The 17,532-nt window shown below is 40.8% G+C and overlaps 1 protein-coding gene across 2 annotated transcripts in view; it reads right to left on the bottom strand.

The window, feature by feature from the left end:
* The window catches only part of mpp7a (membrane protein, palmitoylated 7a (MAGUK p55 subfamily member 7)), a 117,631-nt gene that overhangs the window by 80,085 nt on the left and 20,014 nt on the right, over window positions 1-17,532 (bottom strand). For both annotated transcript variants that reach the window (XM_026364451.1, XM_026364452.1), the window contains exons 2-3: window positions 15,580-15,748; window positions 3,815-3,933 (exon numbers count right to left, since the gene is read on the bottom strand). In XM_026364451.1, the coding sequence (XP_026220236.1) occupies window positions 3,815-3,933; window positions 15,580-15,616 (156 nt within the window). In that variant the 5' untranslated portion in view covers window positions 15,617-15,748. The remainder of the gene's footprint in view (window positions 1-3,814; window positions 3,934-15,579; window positions 15,749-17,532) is intronic.

Raw genomic sequence — 17,532 nt, 5'->3', positions numbered from 1 at the left:
TTCAGACAAGACAGAGGTTATTTTATTTGAACCTTAAAATCTCAGACAAACTATGTGATGCTGAAAAACTAGTCCATGCATTTGTTACTTCCAGACTGGACTATTGTAATTCATCAAGCCCCTCTCCTGTGGAACCAGCTCCCAGTTCAGGTTCTGGAGCGAGACACCCTCTCTACATTTAAGACTAGATTTAAAACTTTCCTTTTTTATAAAGCTTATAGTTAGTATAGAGATGGATCAGGTGACTCTGAACTATCTCTTAGTTATGCTGATATAGGTTAGTCTGCTGGGGGAACTCTTGATAAACTCCTCTCCTTTCTCCTATATCAATGTAAATGCCACCATTGCATGTCATTAACTTTGTGTCTTCTCTCTCCTGTAGTTGTTTCCTCCTCTCTGTCTCCCTCTCTCTGTACTTTTCTGCAGGTATCCTCGGCCTGGAACTGTACATCTCCAGAATCCAGTTGACCTGCCCAATGTTCTTGCTGCTTGTTGTTGTCTTATTGCCTGCTGTTCTTTTCTCTCTTCTCTTTCCACTCACCCCAAATAGTTGAGTTTTTCCTCTCCACTGTTGCCTAAAGCTTGCTCAAATGGGATTTTTGGGATTTCTGTAAGTCTGTACTGAGTGCCTGGATAACTTCTGTTTTAATTGGTGCTATATCAATAAACTGATTGAATTGGTATTATAATAATACTAATACATTGAATAATAATATAAGAATATAATAATGGAATAATAAAATAATAATAGATATAACTTAATAAGAATAATAATAATAATTGTAATAATGAATAAAATTGTGAATATAATAATAATAAAATAATAAATAAAACATGCTAACTATAACAAAATAATAATAAAACAATAAAAAAAATGTAACATAATATAATAATTAGACATTGACATGTAACAATATAATATACATAATAAATAAGTAACATAATAATAATAATAATAAGTAACAAATAATAATAAATAATAATAAGTCAAATAATACAATAATATATAATGTACATAATAATAATGTAACTGAGTATAGCTAATCAGAAATGAGTTGTAGGCTTGGATGTCATTAAGCTATATGGAGGAATGTATGTGGCCATTAACATTAGAACTACACTGAGAGAGCCTTGTGTGCTGTTTATGTACTTCTCTCTTGGCCAAGATTAAAACCACAGAAATCAAAACATCAAATTCACCAAGGAGGACACTAAAGACACCGGTGGCCTTCCTGGTCTGTGCAGTCATCATTTGGACAGACGGCAGACTGGGCGTAGAGATTTACAGAAAACCCACCCACACTGATCAGTACCTTTTGCTTGACACATAGACCTGTGGATACCCCAAGTCAGCCTTCAAAGCATCCTGTTGCAGAAAAAGAACAATGGAATAACCAGTCCCAGGTCCAAAGCAAAAACTTGGTCATGCCTTACGTGGCTGGGGTTTTGGAGAAGCTGAAAAGCATTTTTAGAAAAGCAGCATTCCTCTTTAGTTCAAACCCACCAACACACTCATTCAGAGACTCGTTCACCCCCCAACACAAGATGAGCAATTTAGTGTATGTGGTCCAGGAGGAATGCTCTGAGCTGTACATTCGAGAAACCAGTCGCTACACAGGAGGATGGCAAAGCACAGGAGGAGTAACACCTCAGAAACTGAATCAGTTGCTCATCTTAAGGACAAAGGGCATTTTTTCGAGGACAATGAGGTCCACACATTAGACAGACACATTAGAAGACAAGTGGTTTGAAAGAGGTGTGAGGGAAGCCTTGCATGTGCAAATAATTAAGCCCTCAGAGGTGGAGGCACCAGACAAAACCTGTCTCATGTTTATAATGCTTCCCTTTCATCATTCCCGAGAAAATGGAGGCCCAATTTAGACCTGCACCAGGTTGGACCCACTTTAGGGGATAAGAGGGGTTGGCAGAGGTATGAGCATCACATCCTTCAGAATCAGCTTTATTGGCCAAGTTTGCACAGGACAAGCAAGGAATTGGATGTGGTCTGACTGTCTTTTGTACCCTCTGGTTGCATGAAACATTAATTATTTACATGCTTAGTTGCAATTATTTACATAATATACAGCACACTATATCACATGGGGTTATTGCTGAGTCCTTGCTTTATGGGATTGGACAGTTCAGCTCAGACACAGCTTGGGGGAAGAAGCTGACTCTGTGTCTGGTGGCTATAGCTCTGTGGCACCTGCCAGAGGGGAGGAGCTTGCACAGTTTGTGTGCAGGGTGTGTGGGGTCAGCAGTGATACTGACAGCGCGATTTCTGAGTCTGGACCGGTACAGGTGTTGGATGGAAGGAAGCTCAGTCCCAATGATCTTCTCTGCTGACCGGATCACTCGCTGCAGTCTGTGCCTGTCCTGCTTGCTGGCTGAACCAAACCACACAGTGATGGAGGTGCAGAGGACTGGATGATGACGGTATAGAACATGGACAGCAGCTCCTGGGGCAGATTGAACTTCCTGAGCTGTCTCAGGAACAGCCTCTGGTGAGACTTTTTGTGGACTGTTTCTATGTGGGAGGACCACTTCATGTCCTGGGAGATTATGGAACCTAGGAACCCAAATGAGTTCACGGTAGATACTGTGGTATAGTGAATGGTGAGGGGGAGGGGAGACAGGCGGTTCTTCCTAAAGTCCACTGTCATCTCCACAGTCTTGAGCATGTTGAGCTCCAGCTGGTTCTGACTACACCACTGGACCAGCTGCTCCACCTCCTGCCTGTATGCAGACTAATCACTGTCCCGGATCAGTCCAATAACAGTCATGTCGTCTGCATACTGCATACGTCCTAGGTTTACTGCATCATCAGCTGACCCGTTTTTCCTATAGGCGAACTGCAGGGGGTCCAGCAGGGGGTCTGTGATGTCCTTCAGGTGGTTCATCACCAGCCTCTCAAATGCCTTCATGACCACAGAAGTCAGGGGGACAGGTATGTAGTCGTTCAGGCTGGTGATGATTGACTGCTTAGGAAGCAGCACGATGGTGGACTGTCTGAAGCAGTTGAGCACTGTACACAGCTGCAGAGAATGGTTGAAGATCTGAGTGAAGATCGGCGCCAGCTGGTCAGCGCAGACTTTCAGACAGGCTGGGGACACACCGTCGGGTCCCATAGCCTTTCTGATTTTCTGCCTTTGAAGGAGGCAACAGACATCTTCTTCATAGATCTTTAGTGCAGGTAGGGGGTCTGAAGATGGGAGGGTGTGAATGTTGGGGGGGGGGGGCAGGTAAGCCTATTGTGTGGCCAGGAGGTGTGAGGTGGTTCTTTTCAAACCAGCAGTAAAAGTTGTTCAGGTCGTCTGCCAGGCGTTTGCTAGCCTCAGGGTGTGGAGATGGTTTCCTGTAGTTGGTGATGTGCCGCAGGCCTCTCCAGAACCCTGACCAGAACAAACGAGGCAAACTCCCACGGTGAATAAAAGGGATGGCAGTAGATAAAAAACACTCTAAGTGAGGGCTGCAGAATTTCTTCAACACTGTGACGTCTGTACACCAACCTTCATTTAAAAATAGAGGCAGCATTATCCCAAAACTCTAGAATTTAGAGGAATCTTCCTGTCTGGAAAGACAGTTTTAAAAATAATATCTAAAAAAGCCCAATCCCAGGTTTCTTTTCAGCACTGTATCCAGGCTGACAAAGAGTCATACCTCTGTTGAGCCAACTATACCTTTAACCTCGCAGCTGCATTGACTTCACTAACAATATTCTCTTAGCTTCAGACAATGCACCTTGTCCCTATACCCATTATGTGAGATCTTACACATACATTCAACACTATAGACATTTTGTTTTTTGTTTTACCTTAACCAGCGAGCAGAGGTTTCTCTCCCCAAACATATTTTGCAGGAAGTTGTTGTCTTCTGGGCAGCTGACATGGGGCTGCAACTGGGAGGGCAGACCTGCCAGCAGCTCCCACAGACCTGAACAAGTGTCAGATGAAACAGGGTCAGTATGAATGTATCCATGCATGGTCACATATACACATACATTTAGAAAGAATAGTATACATCTTGCATGTAAGATGTACGATGAGATATCCATGTATTCAAGATTTACATAATACTGCATTAAAGAAAAGGGATGCATGTGCAGGAACACATATTGTATACACAAACAAATGCAGTCAGGAGACATAGCCACTTTATGCATGTGTTGACATATACATATATAATCATGCAGTACTGTGAAAAGGTTTTAGGCAGGTGTGAAAAAATGCTGTAAACATAGAATGCTTTCAGAAATTGAAGTGTTAAACCTTTTCATGAACAAAATGCAGTGAATGAACAAAAGAGAAATCTAAATAAAATCAATATTTGGTGTGACCACCCTTTGCCTTCAAAACAGCAGCAATTCTTCTAGGTACACTTGCACATAGTTTTTGAAAGAACTCGGCTGGTAGGTTGCTCCAAACATCTTGGAGAACTAACCACAGATCTTCTGTGTGGCTTTCTCACATCCTTCTGTCTCTTCATGTAATCCAGGACACACTCGATGATGTTGAGATCAGGGCTCTGTGGGGGCCATGCCATCACTTTCAGTACTTCTTGTTCTTCTTTACAGTGAAGACAGTTCTTAATGACTTTCGCTGTATGTTTGGGGTCGTTGTCCTGCTGCAGAATAAATTTGGGGCCAATCATATGCTTCCCTGATGGTATTGCATGATGGATAAGTATCTGCCTGTATTTCTCAGTATTGAGAACACCATTAATTCTGAACAACTCCAACTCTATTTGCAGAAATGCAGCCCCAAACGTTCAAGGAACTTCCATCATGCCTGCAGACACTCATTATACTGCTCTCCAGCCCTTCGACGAACAAACAGCCCTCTGCCACAGCCAAATATTTCAAATTTTGACTCATCAGTCCAAAGCACCTGATGCCATTCTTCTGCACCCCAGTTCCTATGTTTTCGTCCATACTGTCACTTGGCCTTGTTCCCACATCGGGGGTATGGCTTTTTGGCTGCAACTCTTCCATAAAGACCACTTCTGGCCAAACTTCTCCGGACAGTAGATGGGTATACCTGGGTCCCACTGGTCTCTGCCAGTTCTGAGCTGATGGCACTGCTGGACATCTTCCGATTTCGAAGGGTAATAAGCTCGATGTTTCTTTCATCTGCTGCATTAAGTTTCCTTGGCCAACCACTGCCTCTACGATCCTCAACATGGCCCGTTTCTTTGTGCTTCTTCAAAAGAGATTGAACAGCACATCATGAAACCCCAGTGTGCTCTAATATTTTTGTCTGGGAGAGACCTTGTTGATGCAGTATAACTACCTTGTGTCTTGTTGCTGTGCTCAATCTTGCCATGACATGAAACTGTCTTTCGCAACCTCACCTTGGTAGCAGAGTTCGGTTGTTCCTCACACAGTTTTAAGCTTCCCACACAGCTGTTTCTGTTTCAGTTCATGACTAGGTTTCAACCAACGTGTGACATTGATGATCATTAGAACCTGTTTGGTATAATAGGTTGATCATACACCTGACTATAATCCTACAAAACCCCTGACTTTGTGCAACTGTGCCTATAAGAATTGATGCTGCCATAAGTTCATCATTTATATTTCTGAAAGCATTCTTTGTTTACAGCATTTTTTCACCCCTGCCTAAAACTTTTGAGCAGCATTGTATATATATATATGTGCAAAAGTTCATATAATATATATGGCTTTATATAATTATTTCACATTTTATTACACATTACCCAGCTGTCAAAGGAAGGAGTAAGCTGATTTCTTAACTGTCATGTAAATGAGAAACCTGCTTACCGTAACCGGGGTAGGAGATTAGAGAAACCTGATTTCCCCAGGTATATTTCTCCCAGTTAACTCTGATTAGAAAGCCATGTATTATATCTAGCTGGGTTTCTAATTAGCTTTTTACAAAAAAAGCTTTTTACATGTGCAGGACAAAGGCTGCAGACAGGTTGCCACTCTACTCATTTACTGGATATACAGTGGGTACGGAAAGTATTCAGACCCCCCTAAATTTTTCACTCTTTGTTATATTGCAGCCATTTGCTAAAATCGTTTAAGTTTATTTTTTCCTCATTAATGTAGACACAGCACCCCATATTGACAGAAAATCACAGAATTGTTGACATTTTTGCTGATTTATTAAAAAAGAAAATCTGACCTATCACATGGTCATAAGTATTCAGACCCTTTGCTCAGTATTTAGTAGAAGCACCCTTTTGCTCTAATACAGTCATGAGTCTTTTTGGGAAAGATGCAACAAGTTTCTGCCATTTCTCCTTGCAGCTCAGGGCTCTAGCTGGGCCATTCAAGAACAGTCACGGAGTTGTTGTGAAGCCACTCCTTCGTTATTTTAGCTGTGTGCTTAGGGTCATTGTCTTGTTGGAAGGTGAACCTTCTGCCCAGTCTGAGGTCCTGAGCACTCTGGAGAAGGTATTTGTCCAGGATATCCCTGTAATTGGCCACATTCATCTTTCCCTCGATTGCAACCAGTCGTCCAGCTGAAAAACACCCCCACAGCATGATGCTGCCACCACCATGCTTCACTGTTGAGAGTGTATTGGACAGGTGATGAGCAGTGCCTGGTTTTCTCCACACATACCTCTTAGAATTAAGGCTAAAAAGTTCTATCTTGGTCTTATCAGACCAGAGAATCTTATTTCTCACCATCTTGGAGTCCTTCAGGTGTTTTTAGCAAACTCCATGCAGGCTTTCATGTGTCTTGCACTGAGGAGAGGCTTCCATTGGGCCACTCTGCCATAAAGCCCCGACTGGTGGAGGGCTGCAGTGATGGTTGACTTTCTCCAACTTTTTCCCATCTCCCAACTGCATCTCTGGAGCTCAGCCACAGTGGTCTTTGGGTTCTTCTTTACCTCTCTCACCAAGGCTCTTCTCCCCCGATAGCTCAGTTTTGCCGGACGGCCAGCTCTAGGAAGGGTTCTGGTCATCCCAAACGTCTTCCATTTAAGGATTATAGAGGCTACTGTGCTCTTAGGAACCTTAAGTGCAGCAGAATTTTTTTTGTAACCTTGGCCAGATCTGTGCCTTTCCACAATTCTGTCTCTGAGCTCTTCAGGCAGTTCCTTTGACCTCATCCAAGATGGCGGCGCGACGGACAGTCGCAGCGGCTCACGGCTCTCTCTTCTGGTGCTACAGGTGCCACAGAACGAGGACAAAGACTCAAGAACAGCTTTTTCCCAAAAGCCATCATTGCCACATATGCACTGAATCATCCGAACTACTAAACGTAGTTGTAAAAAAAACACCTTGTATGCACCACTGAATGTTATACTCACAATTGCTGTGCAATTTTTTTATCCACCTTCATATTGATATATTTACATATGACTGCTACCTTTTTTGTGGTGCTACTGTTGAAACTGTTATTTATTTATGTTATATTTAAGCATGCTGCACCAACAGTGAGATGCTTTCAATCTCATTGTACATGTATATAATGCATATTGTATATGTGAACAGTGACAATAAAAGGCATGCATGCATGCATGCACTGTGAGCTGTAAGGTCTTATATAGACAGGTGTGTGGCTTTCCTAATCAACAGCAGCTGGACTCAAATAAAGGTGTAGAGCCATCTCAAGGATGATTAGAAGAAATGGACATCACCTGAGTTAAAAATGTGTGTCACAGCAAAGGGTCTGAATACTTATGACCATGTGATGTTTCGATTTTTTTTAGTAAATCTGCAAAAATGTCAACAATTCTGTGTTTTTGTATCAATATGGGGTACTGACATTAATGAGGAAAAAAATGAACTTAAATGATTTTAGCATATGGCTGCAATATAACAAAGAGTGAAAAATTTAAGGGGGTCTGAATACTTTCCATACCCACTGTATACATGGATTTCCAGTAACCTTCAAACTTGTGCAAGGGCATGACTAAAGTGAACAGGCTTAGATGTATACCAACTGATATCATGAGCTTACAAGGACAGCAGACCTTTGCTTTTTTCCAGGTGTATGTGGAGATCATCAAACAGTTAATTTTTGATTTTTGAGAAATAGATCAGCATAGATCGGCTTAGTACTCTAGTAAATCCCTGAGAGCAATAATTGCTGAACTCCCTTTCGGGGTTTATTTATAAAATAAATATAATAGATTATAAAATAAATATTTAATTAATGAATATTTCAAATTTAATTGAAACAGAAATTACCTGTGGATTGTTTTTAAGATTAAGCAGAGAGGAGGTGAAACACTCAGAAGGAAAGAACACAAAACCAGTAGGTGATGGAGTAGTAGCATACTCATTTGTTCTGGTTTTCAGCATGGCCATGATTTCCTAAACTAGTGTATACATTAGAGGTCACTGATCAAGTGAAGAAACTCTAAACACATTAATGGTGGAACCATTGAAATGTCAAAACAAAGTTGAACAGCTTGGCCAGCTCTCAGAGACTTTCATCAAAGTACAGAGTGCAAAAGAGGAAGGAGAGAAGAAAAAAAAACACAACTGGAGTAATTCATAGCTGAGAATGACTGATTGAAAACAATGGTTGACGTCATTGGCTGGGTGAATGACTGACTCACTGAACTGTTGGACTGGGGAACTGGGTTAGAACTGGGTTAGAGCAAGCAGTTTAGTTTACATTTACATTTAGTCATTTGGCAGACGCTTTTATCCAAATCGACCTAAAAGAGCATGAGGCAAAAGCAGGTTAAGTGCAAGGAGGTCTTGCTGGGGTAACCCCTTAGCATGGGTAAGCATATCTCACAGATCTTACCACTACACTACACACTCCAGCTGCTAGTTCATGTCATGTGGTGCTACTGGGCAGACAGAGTGTCTTCTGCCACATTAAATCATCTGCTATTTATTTAGAGGTAATTTTGAATTTCAGACCTTTGGCTAATGGCTAAGATGGACACCTGGAGCCCTCGAGGCCGGTTACCAAGAATAAGTGGAATAAGTACCTTCTGAAAGTCTGCTAGAAGATGTGAATGCAGCACTACAGACAATACCTACTATGACCATCACTGAGACCAATCAGCTGAAATACAGCACAGCAACTTTGACCCTTGAGGTACTTGGCTTTAAGATCAACACAAGCCATAAGGTGCAGTATCCTCCATGGAAACGGTTGGAGGCTAAGATCAAGGCAACACGGAGAGAAGTTATCCAACTATCAGAATTAGAGAAAGGCATCATGAAGAAGAATGACGTACTTAAGGGTACAGTAACATGACCATACCTGAGGCGTTGGAGACTGCCAAGCAAAGGCTAACACGGCTGAAGAGAAGTTGAAACCAGGAGAATAAACAGGATGTTCTCCACTGAGCCACCCAAAGTGTACTCACAGTGGCAGGGTAATAACACGAGAGCAGACACAGACCTTTATTGCAAGTCATTTTAAACATCACACTGTATTTTACATACAGTAGCAAGGGTTTCAGCGATCCTCTCTTTCATGCTTCATCATATCTTTACACGTGAGTGTGTAAAGTGTTATCAACACATTATGAAAGGAGCTCAGGCCTGAATGCAACTAACTGAATGCAATCAACAATCACATCACAAACACAATTAAGATTTTGGTGGAACTACCTGCAACAGAATGAAGAGAACTTGGTACTTACTTAGTCAAAGTTACAGTGCACATCTACCTCATCCCCTCTCAGAGTCTTGATGATGAAGATGATGACAAAACACAGAAGTTGTAAGAAGCTGGTTAGATCCAGATGAACTTACAACTTTGTTTACTGTGGAACAGCATGCAAAATGCCATCATGCTCTGTCTAAAGTCATAGCCAGCTACCTATTTCTAACAAGTCCTAAAGAAGTATCAGAAGTATCAGAAAGAGACGTACCAATACCACCTGAAAGTCTTTATTTTGATCACACAAATAATTCTTCATATTCAAACAAATCCATCCATCCATTATCCTAACCACTTTTCCTCTCAAGGGTAACGGGAGTGCTGGAGCATATTCCAGCTGTCATGGGCGAGAGGCAGAGGTCAATCTGGACAGGTCACCAGTCTATCACAGGGCCGATATATAGAAACAGACAACCAATCATTCCTATGGGCAATTTAGAGTAATTAATTAACACTAACCCCTAACTGCAACTGCATGTCTTTGAATGGTTGGGGGAAGCTAGAGTACCAGGGGAAATCCATGCAAACATTGGGAGAACATATAAACTACACAAAAAAGGCAAGAGAAGACCTGTAGATTTTAACATAGGCTCTTCTACTCGGAGTGCGAAACACTATACAACTATGCTGCACTATTCAAATAATTATCTCTCTCAGTTGCACCCTTAATGTTAAGTTCTGATGTAAATGGGAACAGAGTTCTTCCAGTAGCAACAAATCGTTGTGTTTCCATGTGTACTATATATTACCGTAGTACAGAGCCAGCAACTGGCTAGGGATCACAACAAATGGTTTGAAGCAGCACATCCTACCCCAACCTTCCCAAGTGTCTCCCACAAGCTGAAACTGGCCAAGGCCAGATGTTTGACTCTTGAAATCAGAATGGAAAATGTACTGTTAGCCTTGATTTAAAAAAAAAAAGGAAAAAAAATGTATAACTCAACATATTTGTTCAGAGATTTGTTTGTCTGTATTCATTTGCCCACTGGAATATGAGTATGTGGTAGGAATAAAGCAATCAGAAGGATTCAGCATAGGAATATCTGCTTTACACAGTATTATTATCCAGCTATCACCTTCTCAAACAGGTGTTCAGAAATGAAATAAATAAGATGGCTGAAATGCTTCATCTATCACTTTCCGCAAAAACATGCAGACTTGCAGTCAGTCACTGCTAAGAGTTTTTAGAAAAGTCTTAAATCTATTATTACACCATTAAAACATTAAGAAAAAAATGTAAAAAATATATATTAATTATAAGTTGCTTCAAAACATTGTATACTCATACTGAAATATTAGTAACAATAACCTTGCCAATTAATTCTAAAACTGGCAAAGATTTCTCTACCTAAATATTATCACTCTACTTGATGCAGTGCAGAGATAATAGAACACATTTTAGATTGTATACAAAAGACAAAGTAGTGATTTTGTTGATGACTTAGAGGTTTCAAAAACTCATGTATCAAATATGGTATAAATAGTAGTCTACCTACCCCCCCACAAATGAACCAGTCTACTGCATGACTGCAATCACATACTGTAAGTGCAGAAGCAGGGAGGAAATGGGACTACAAGGAGCAAACACCCATTCTCTCCCCAGGTGTCTTATTGACCACTCAACAGTATAAACCAGATGTTGTATGTCAGTAAGCGTTCCACTTATTTAGATAATTCTTGCCAAGCCTGAAAAGACCATTTATATATAATATAGAAAAAAGAACCTCAAATCATTCATCATTAGAGACACATAGGAACAACCCCAGGTTTCTTAAACACATAGCTCTGTTGAGCCTAATCCCTGCTTAACTCTCAGCAGCAATTACTTCATGAAAGGTAGGCAAAGAAAAGTCCTCATCTGCAGGCACTGAGCTTCCATTGGTGTAGAAATGTCAAGTGAACACCTACCTTACTTACAGAGATGACAGAAACATGGCTGTGTCAGCCATTATAGCCAACTTATATATAGAAGAAGTGGTGAAGAAAGCTCTCAACTCCTTCCCGGGGATGACACCAACCCATTGGTTCAGATATGTGGATGACATCTGGGTGAAGATCAAGATCTAGGAGGTACAGGTCTTCACAGACCACATACTATCAAATTCACCAGGGAGGACACTAAAGACACCGGTTGGCTTTCCCGGACTGTGCAATCATCATTGGGACAGATGGCAGACAGGATATAGAGATTTACAGAAAACAACACTGCCCAGTACCTTTTGTTTGACTCACATAATTCACTATAACGCAAGCTAGGAGTAATCAGGACCCTGAACCATCGAGCGCAAAACATCCCCACTTCCACAGAAGCTTAATTGAAGAAAGACAGCATACATGTCTATTTCAAACCCACCAACACACTCAAGCAGAGACTCGTTCACCACAAAGATCAGACTCCAAAAGACAAGAAGAGCAAAATAGTGTATGCGGTCGAGTGCAGTGAAGAATGCTCTGAGCTGTACATTGGAGAAACCAAACAGCTGCTACACGTCATCTTGGGACACTCTTTCGAGGACAATGAAGTTTGAAGGTTTGAGACTCCAGTCACCTGGAGATGGCTGAGAATCTTCACCAACGTGGTTTGAGAGAGGTGTGAAGGAAACCTTGCATGTGCAAATCAACTCTCCCTCACTCAACAGAGGTGTATGCCTTAGACAGAACCTGTCTCATATTTATCATGCTGCCCTTTCATCAAGCCCCAGAAAGCTCCCAATTCACACCTGCACCAGGTTGGACACACCCAACCACCCACCTTAGGGGATAGGAGGGGTTGGCAGAGGTGTGAGTATTACATCCTTCACAATTTCCCCTCCATTGTTTCACCTAACGAGCCTATTCAGGCCAGGTGAGGAGTATAACCAAACCTGGAGCATAAATTTGTGGGCTCTAAGCTTAGCTTGCTTCGGATACCTTCCTTGGCACACTAAGCTCCTCTCCTCTATCCACTCATGCTACCATTGCATGTCATTTCATTAACTTTGTGTTTCTTCCTCTCTGTAGCTGGACAGGTAAAGAAAATAAAGTAAAGTTGTTGATGCCGTACTGTCATTATTGGCAGCCACTGCACACACACAAACATTGGCAGCAGATATTGTTTGTCTATGTGAATTTTTGCTGGATTGTAGCTACATAGAGGATCCTGCTGTAGCTGATGTGCAGGTTTTCAGAAGTGTAGCTGCATTTAACAAATAAATAATATAAAAATTATTACTTCCAGTTATCTAATTCCTTCACAGAACTTCCCAACAATGCCTCCACCCTAGCCATATTATAGACTGGTGACATGTCCAAGGTGTTCTCTGCCTCTCACTCAGTGTCCACTAGGATTGGCTTCCATGGAAGTGTTGGTACTCTGTACCTTCTGTTACTGACTGCAAAAAGTTCCAGTCACGCTTTGTCTCTAAAGTAGAGTCAATAAGATGTGGGATCATTCAAAATCCTTCATTCTTGGAAGTGACTTATCCATATCTGAAGTCCATGGATGCCCATTACGCTGTCAGAGGTACTTACCATAATTTACCAGAATGCGACATCTAGTCTGTGTGATTTTATTTCAAATAAGTTTTTATTAAATGTTTACAACCACATTTGCTCTCTATATTCAACAGATCACTGTGTACTGGCTGTGTCCTTGATTATTTAAAGGTTGTTGTTATGTTAAAGAAACCTGGACCTGATTTACCTGACAGTTATTGCCCCATCTCCAAATTACCCTATTAACAAAGATTCTCAAAAAAAACTCTAACCAATGCTTGTTGTCGTAAAAACTGTGAATAAAAATAATATTTTTTAAAAGTTCCAGTCTGGTTTCTGTAAAAATTACAGCACAGAGACAGCCCTTCTATGAGGCATAAACAACCTTTTAATTGGTGATGCTGCTGGTAAATGTTCTATCCTAGTGTTGTTGGATTTAAGTGCTGCCTTCGACACCATTGATCATGCAGTTCTGCTAGATTAAAGCACTGGGTGGGTCTATCTAGCACAACATTACTTTGGTTTGCATTATATTTGACTAATAGGAAGTCTTGTATGTCTAATGACAACTTTACATCTTCCCTCTCAGTTACTCAATATATTGTGCCCCAGGCCTCAATACTTGGTCCATTATTATTCTCATTATACATGCTTCCCCTCTGAGATGTTATACACAGACATAATATTTCATTCCACTGTTACGCTGATGACACACAGTTGTATCTACCTATCACACCCATTGACCGTGCTAAGCTGAGTTCTCTATAGTTGTGTATGTGGATTCTTCTCAATAGTAATCCAAGTTTAATAAATGACACACAACTAAGGTCCAGTCATGTTTTTATCACCATGGGAATATAGGTAAAATTAGATATATGTTAACTTTTAGTTATGCAGAGACGATTATTCGAATATTGGAACAGCCTTTTCTCTGGTCTTCACCAAAAGGACTTAAAACTATTTCAAATTGTCCAGAACTAAGTTGCATGACTTTTGACTATAACAGGGAGATTTAGCCATTTATCACCTATTCTTGCCGCCCTGCATTGGCTACCAGTTCATTATAGAGGTAATTTTAAGATTGTATTGATTACATTTAAAGCTCTTAGGTCTTTTAATTTCATATAATCCTCCACGCCACCTGAGATCCTCAGGTAGTAGACCTCTATCTGTACCAAGGTCCAGGTTAAGATCAAAGGGAGAAAGAGCCTTTTCCGTCATGGCTCCAAAACTCTGGAATGATCTGCCTGACGAAAATCAGGCTTTCTGACTCAGTGTCATCTTTTAAGTATCATCTTAAAACGCATTTTTACCAAACTGCCATTTTTGATTGTATGTGAGATGCTTGTGCTGTCAATTTTTAACCATCTTTTTTATCCTTAAAATTGTCTGACTTTATTTTATTTTAATTATTGTCTGATTTATTGTACGCTTTGTACTCTATTTTGATAAGTGCTCTATAAATAAAGCTATTATTATTGTTATTATTATTAAATATGTAAGACTGACATCAGACATTTAAAAGTGGTACTGCAGTGTAAATTCAAAATACTGAATAGCATTGTCTAACCCCACCCCTCCTCCTTAGACTCAAAGTTCAACCAAATTGCCAGATTGAGGATGTTGCAAATACATACAGCATGTGACGAGCACCACAGAGTATTAATACTTAAAATACCATCTCTACTGGTAGCTTTGATACATTAAAGTTAGCTAACCTTAGCTCGAGCTCAATGCTTACCTGTTCAGATGACTTGATGATCTTGATCTTTACCTAATAAATCAACAACATTATTATGATACCAAGTGTAATACTATGATGAATGAAGATAGTTCTGTGTAAACTTTGGTACCATAATACATCTTAGTATTTCTAAATTCACCCAGCCTTGAAATCCGTAACATAACATTCACAATTCACATGCACACAAAACTTCTGCACAGAACATCAAAGGGCAACCAGAAGAGATGGGCCAAAGGAGTATATATACGCTTTATTTGGAAACCCGAGTCCTTCCCTAATAATTGCCCGAAATGACTTTAATCATAATTGACAATATGGCTTTCTACTTTGTCTGCATGAATTTCCAAGATGACGGGGGGTACAATAATTCTGTTAAAAGTCTGGACGCAGTAACACACATAATCTTTATTCATCAGAGCGGTACTTAAAATTTCTGTTTAGTCCTTTCATACATATTGGTCCTCTACATGTGCAAGTTGGTGTGTGATGACGTAACCAGCCATTAAGCAAGACTAAGGAGGAGGAGGAGAAGGAGGAAAAGGAGGTCCCTGAGGGACGTGGTCATATTTGGCAGCAATTCTGGCATTGACAAGCTTGAAATGCTCCTCAGTCTGACATCACACCCTCACACACACACACACACACACACACACACACAGAGAAAGAAAATAGAAAAAGACTGAGGCCAACTTAAAGACTTAGTTGTTTTATGCAGAAATTCTTTACAGATTGTACTTAACGTTGAAGGATCCATACCTGGCTCGTGGCTGGCTTCTGAGGCCAAGGCAGGCATGGCTCCTAAAGGCTGTTTCCCGTTTCCCCACAGACTGTGGAAAATGGCAGTAGTGTGTCGCAGTAGTGGGGTTCTCTGTTGATTACTCTGTAGACTAGCTGAATCTGAAGACAGGTCTTATGCCATGGTGTCCTGAATGAAAACAAGATTTTAATGCCTACTTGTCAAATGGCAAAATGGTCACAAGCATGTGTGAGTCTTTCAGACAATATGATGTGTGCACAGATATTGCAGTGTTTGTTATGGAATCCTAACTTATTCAGTGAGTCAGTAGCTGTCACACACACAGACAAAGAGACACACAGAACTATCCCACCACAAAATCCTGAACACCTTGGGAACTGGAGGGACCCGGTCCCAGCTTTGTAAAAACAAAAGACACTGTAGCATCTTTTGAAAGGCCACCAGAAAACTCAACAGGCCCCTAGGTCAAACTGAGTCTTGTGTTTATCTGGACTCAGGTAACCAGGTTACTGAGCGAAACCAGGTTTCTCGGGTAACAGGGGAATGCATTTACATTCACATGCACTCAAGAAACCTTGTTATGGAAATCAGAGTATATATGCAGAAAAAGAGTAATCTGATTTCTCCTCTGCCCAGGGCTGATTTTTGGAGCGTGGTCTACAGCTTTCAGCTGTATGGAGAGAAAGAAATGAACAGTGAAAGTGGATTATTCAGATGTCTACAAGGAACTTTGTGTTGGTTTTCGTTATATTTTAATTTCAGGCAGACTTGAGAAGACAAGATTGTATCGCTCTGTGTAATGATATCTCCTTTCATTCAGCAGCACTTCTTAGCTGATAGTAGTAGAGTGGTGAGTCTGTGGAGCCTTTGTTATGCACATGCGCTCTTGCAGAAAGTCAATTAGAAACATGGTTATGCGTTTAGATGGCAGAGTAATCCACGTACTCCAGGAGAAATCTACCTCAGGAAATCGGGTTTCTCTGATCCCTTACCCCGATGACAGTAACCAGGATAGGAAATGAACTTTCTCGAGAAAGTCAACTGTAACCGTTTTATATGACTGCTGTAAATGAACTGATTGGGAACAGGGACCCCTCTCAATGTCTAGAGGATGTCAGCCACACACTCACTCAAGTTCTATGACAACATCTGAGTGGACAGTAAGCCCTATGTGTGTACAAACATCTACATTTACATGTAGTTATTTGGCAGATGAATTTATAAAAAGTAACTTACAACTGAAGTTCAAGGCAAGCAAAATATCTAAGCCAAGAAGAAAAACACCAAAGTAAAGTGCTCTGGGAAATGCAGAGAAAATTGTGGAAGAGTTCTGTTTTGAGCAGATTTTTGGAAAACCGAGAGCGAGGCTGCTAAGCATGCAGGGGTTGGTAGCTCATTCCACTTTCGTAGATCATATGATGGGGTTTTATAGTGCATACCAGTAACCCCGTGAGACATTGTAGTAGTTGAGACAAGCTATTACCAGTGCCTTTCACAATGATGTTGATATTGTGGAAAGGAGCACACACAGAGGTCAAGTATCAAACAAGCCTAAATGGCTCAACGTAACAAATGTGAAAAAAATGCCATTGTTCTATGATTTGACTTCAGCTGAAGGCCTCAGTGGAGCCTTTTGGACAAACAATTAGAGAATATTCGACTCAATTCAGTTTTATTTATATAGTGCCAAATCACAACAGATTTCATCTCAAGGAACTTTATATTGTTTAAGGTTTAAGACCTTACAAAATATAACTGTATACTGAATTAGAATATAGAATATACATAGAAAACCCAATAACCCCACTTAAGCAAGCACTAGGAGAAAGTGGAAAAAACTCCCTTTAACGAAAGAAACCTCACGCAGAACCAGACTCAGCCATGGCCATCTGCCTCTACTGGTTGGGGTGAGTGGAAAGAGGAGAGCTAAAAGAACAGTACACAACAACAAC

The sequence above is a fragment of the Anabas testudineus genome, chromosome 2 (assembly GCF_900324465.2).
Source record: "Anabas testudineus chromosome 2, fAnaTes1.2, whole genome shotgun sequence".
In the NCBI taxonomy this organism is placed as follows: domain Eukaryota; kingdom Metazoa; phylum Chordata; class Actinopteri; order Anabantiformes; family Anabantidae; genus Anabas; species Anabas testudineus.
The sequence above is the reverse complement of the archived record's forward strand: the minus strand, read 5'-3'. Positions and strand labels throughout refer to the sequence as shown.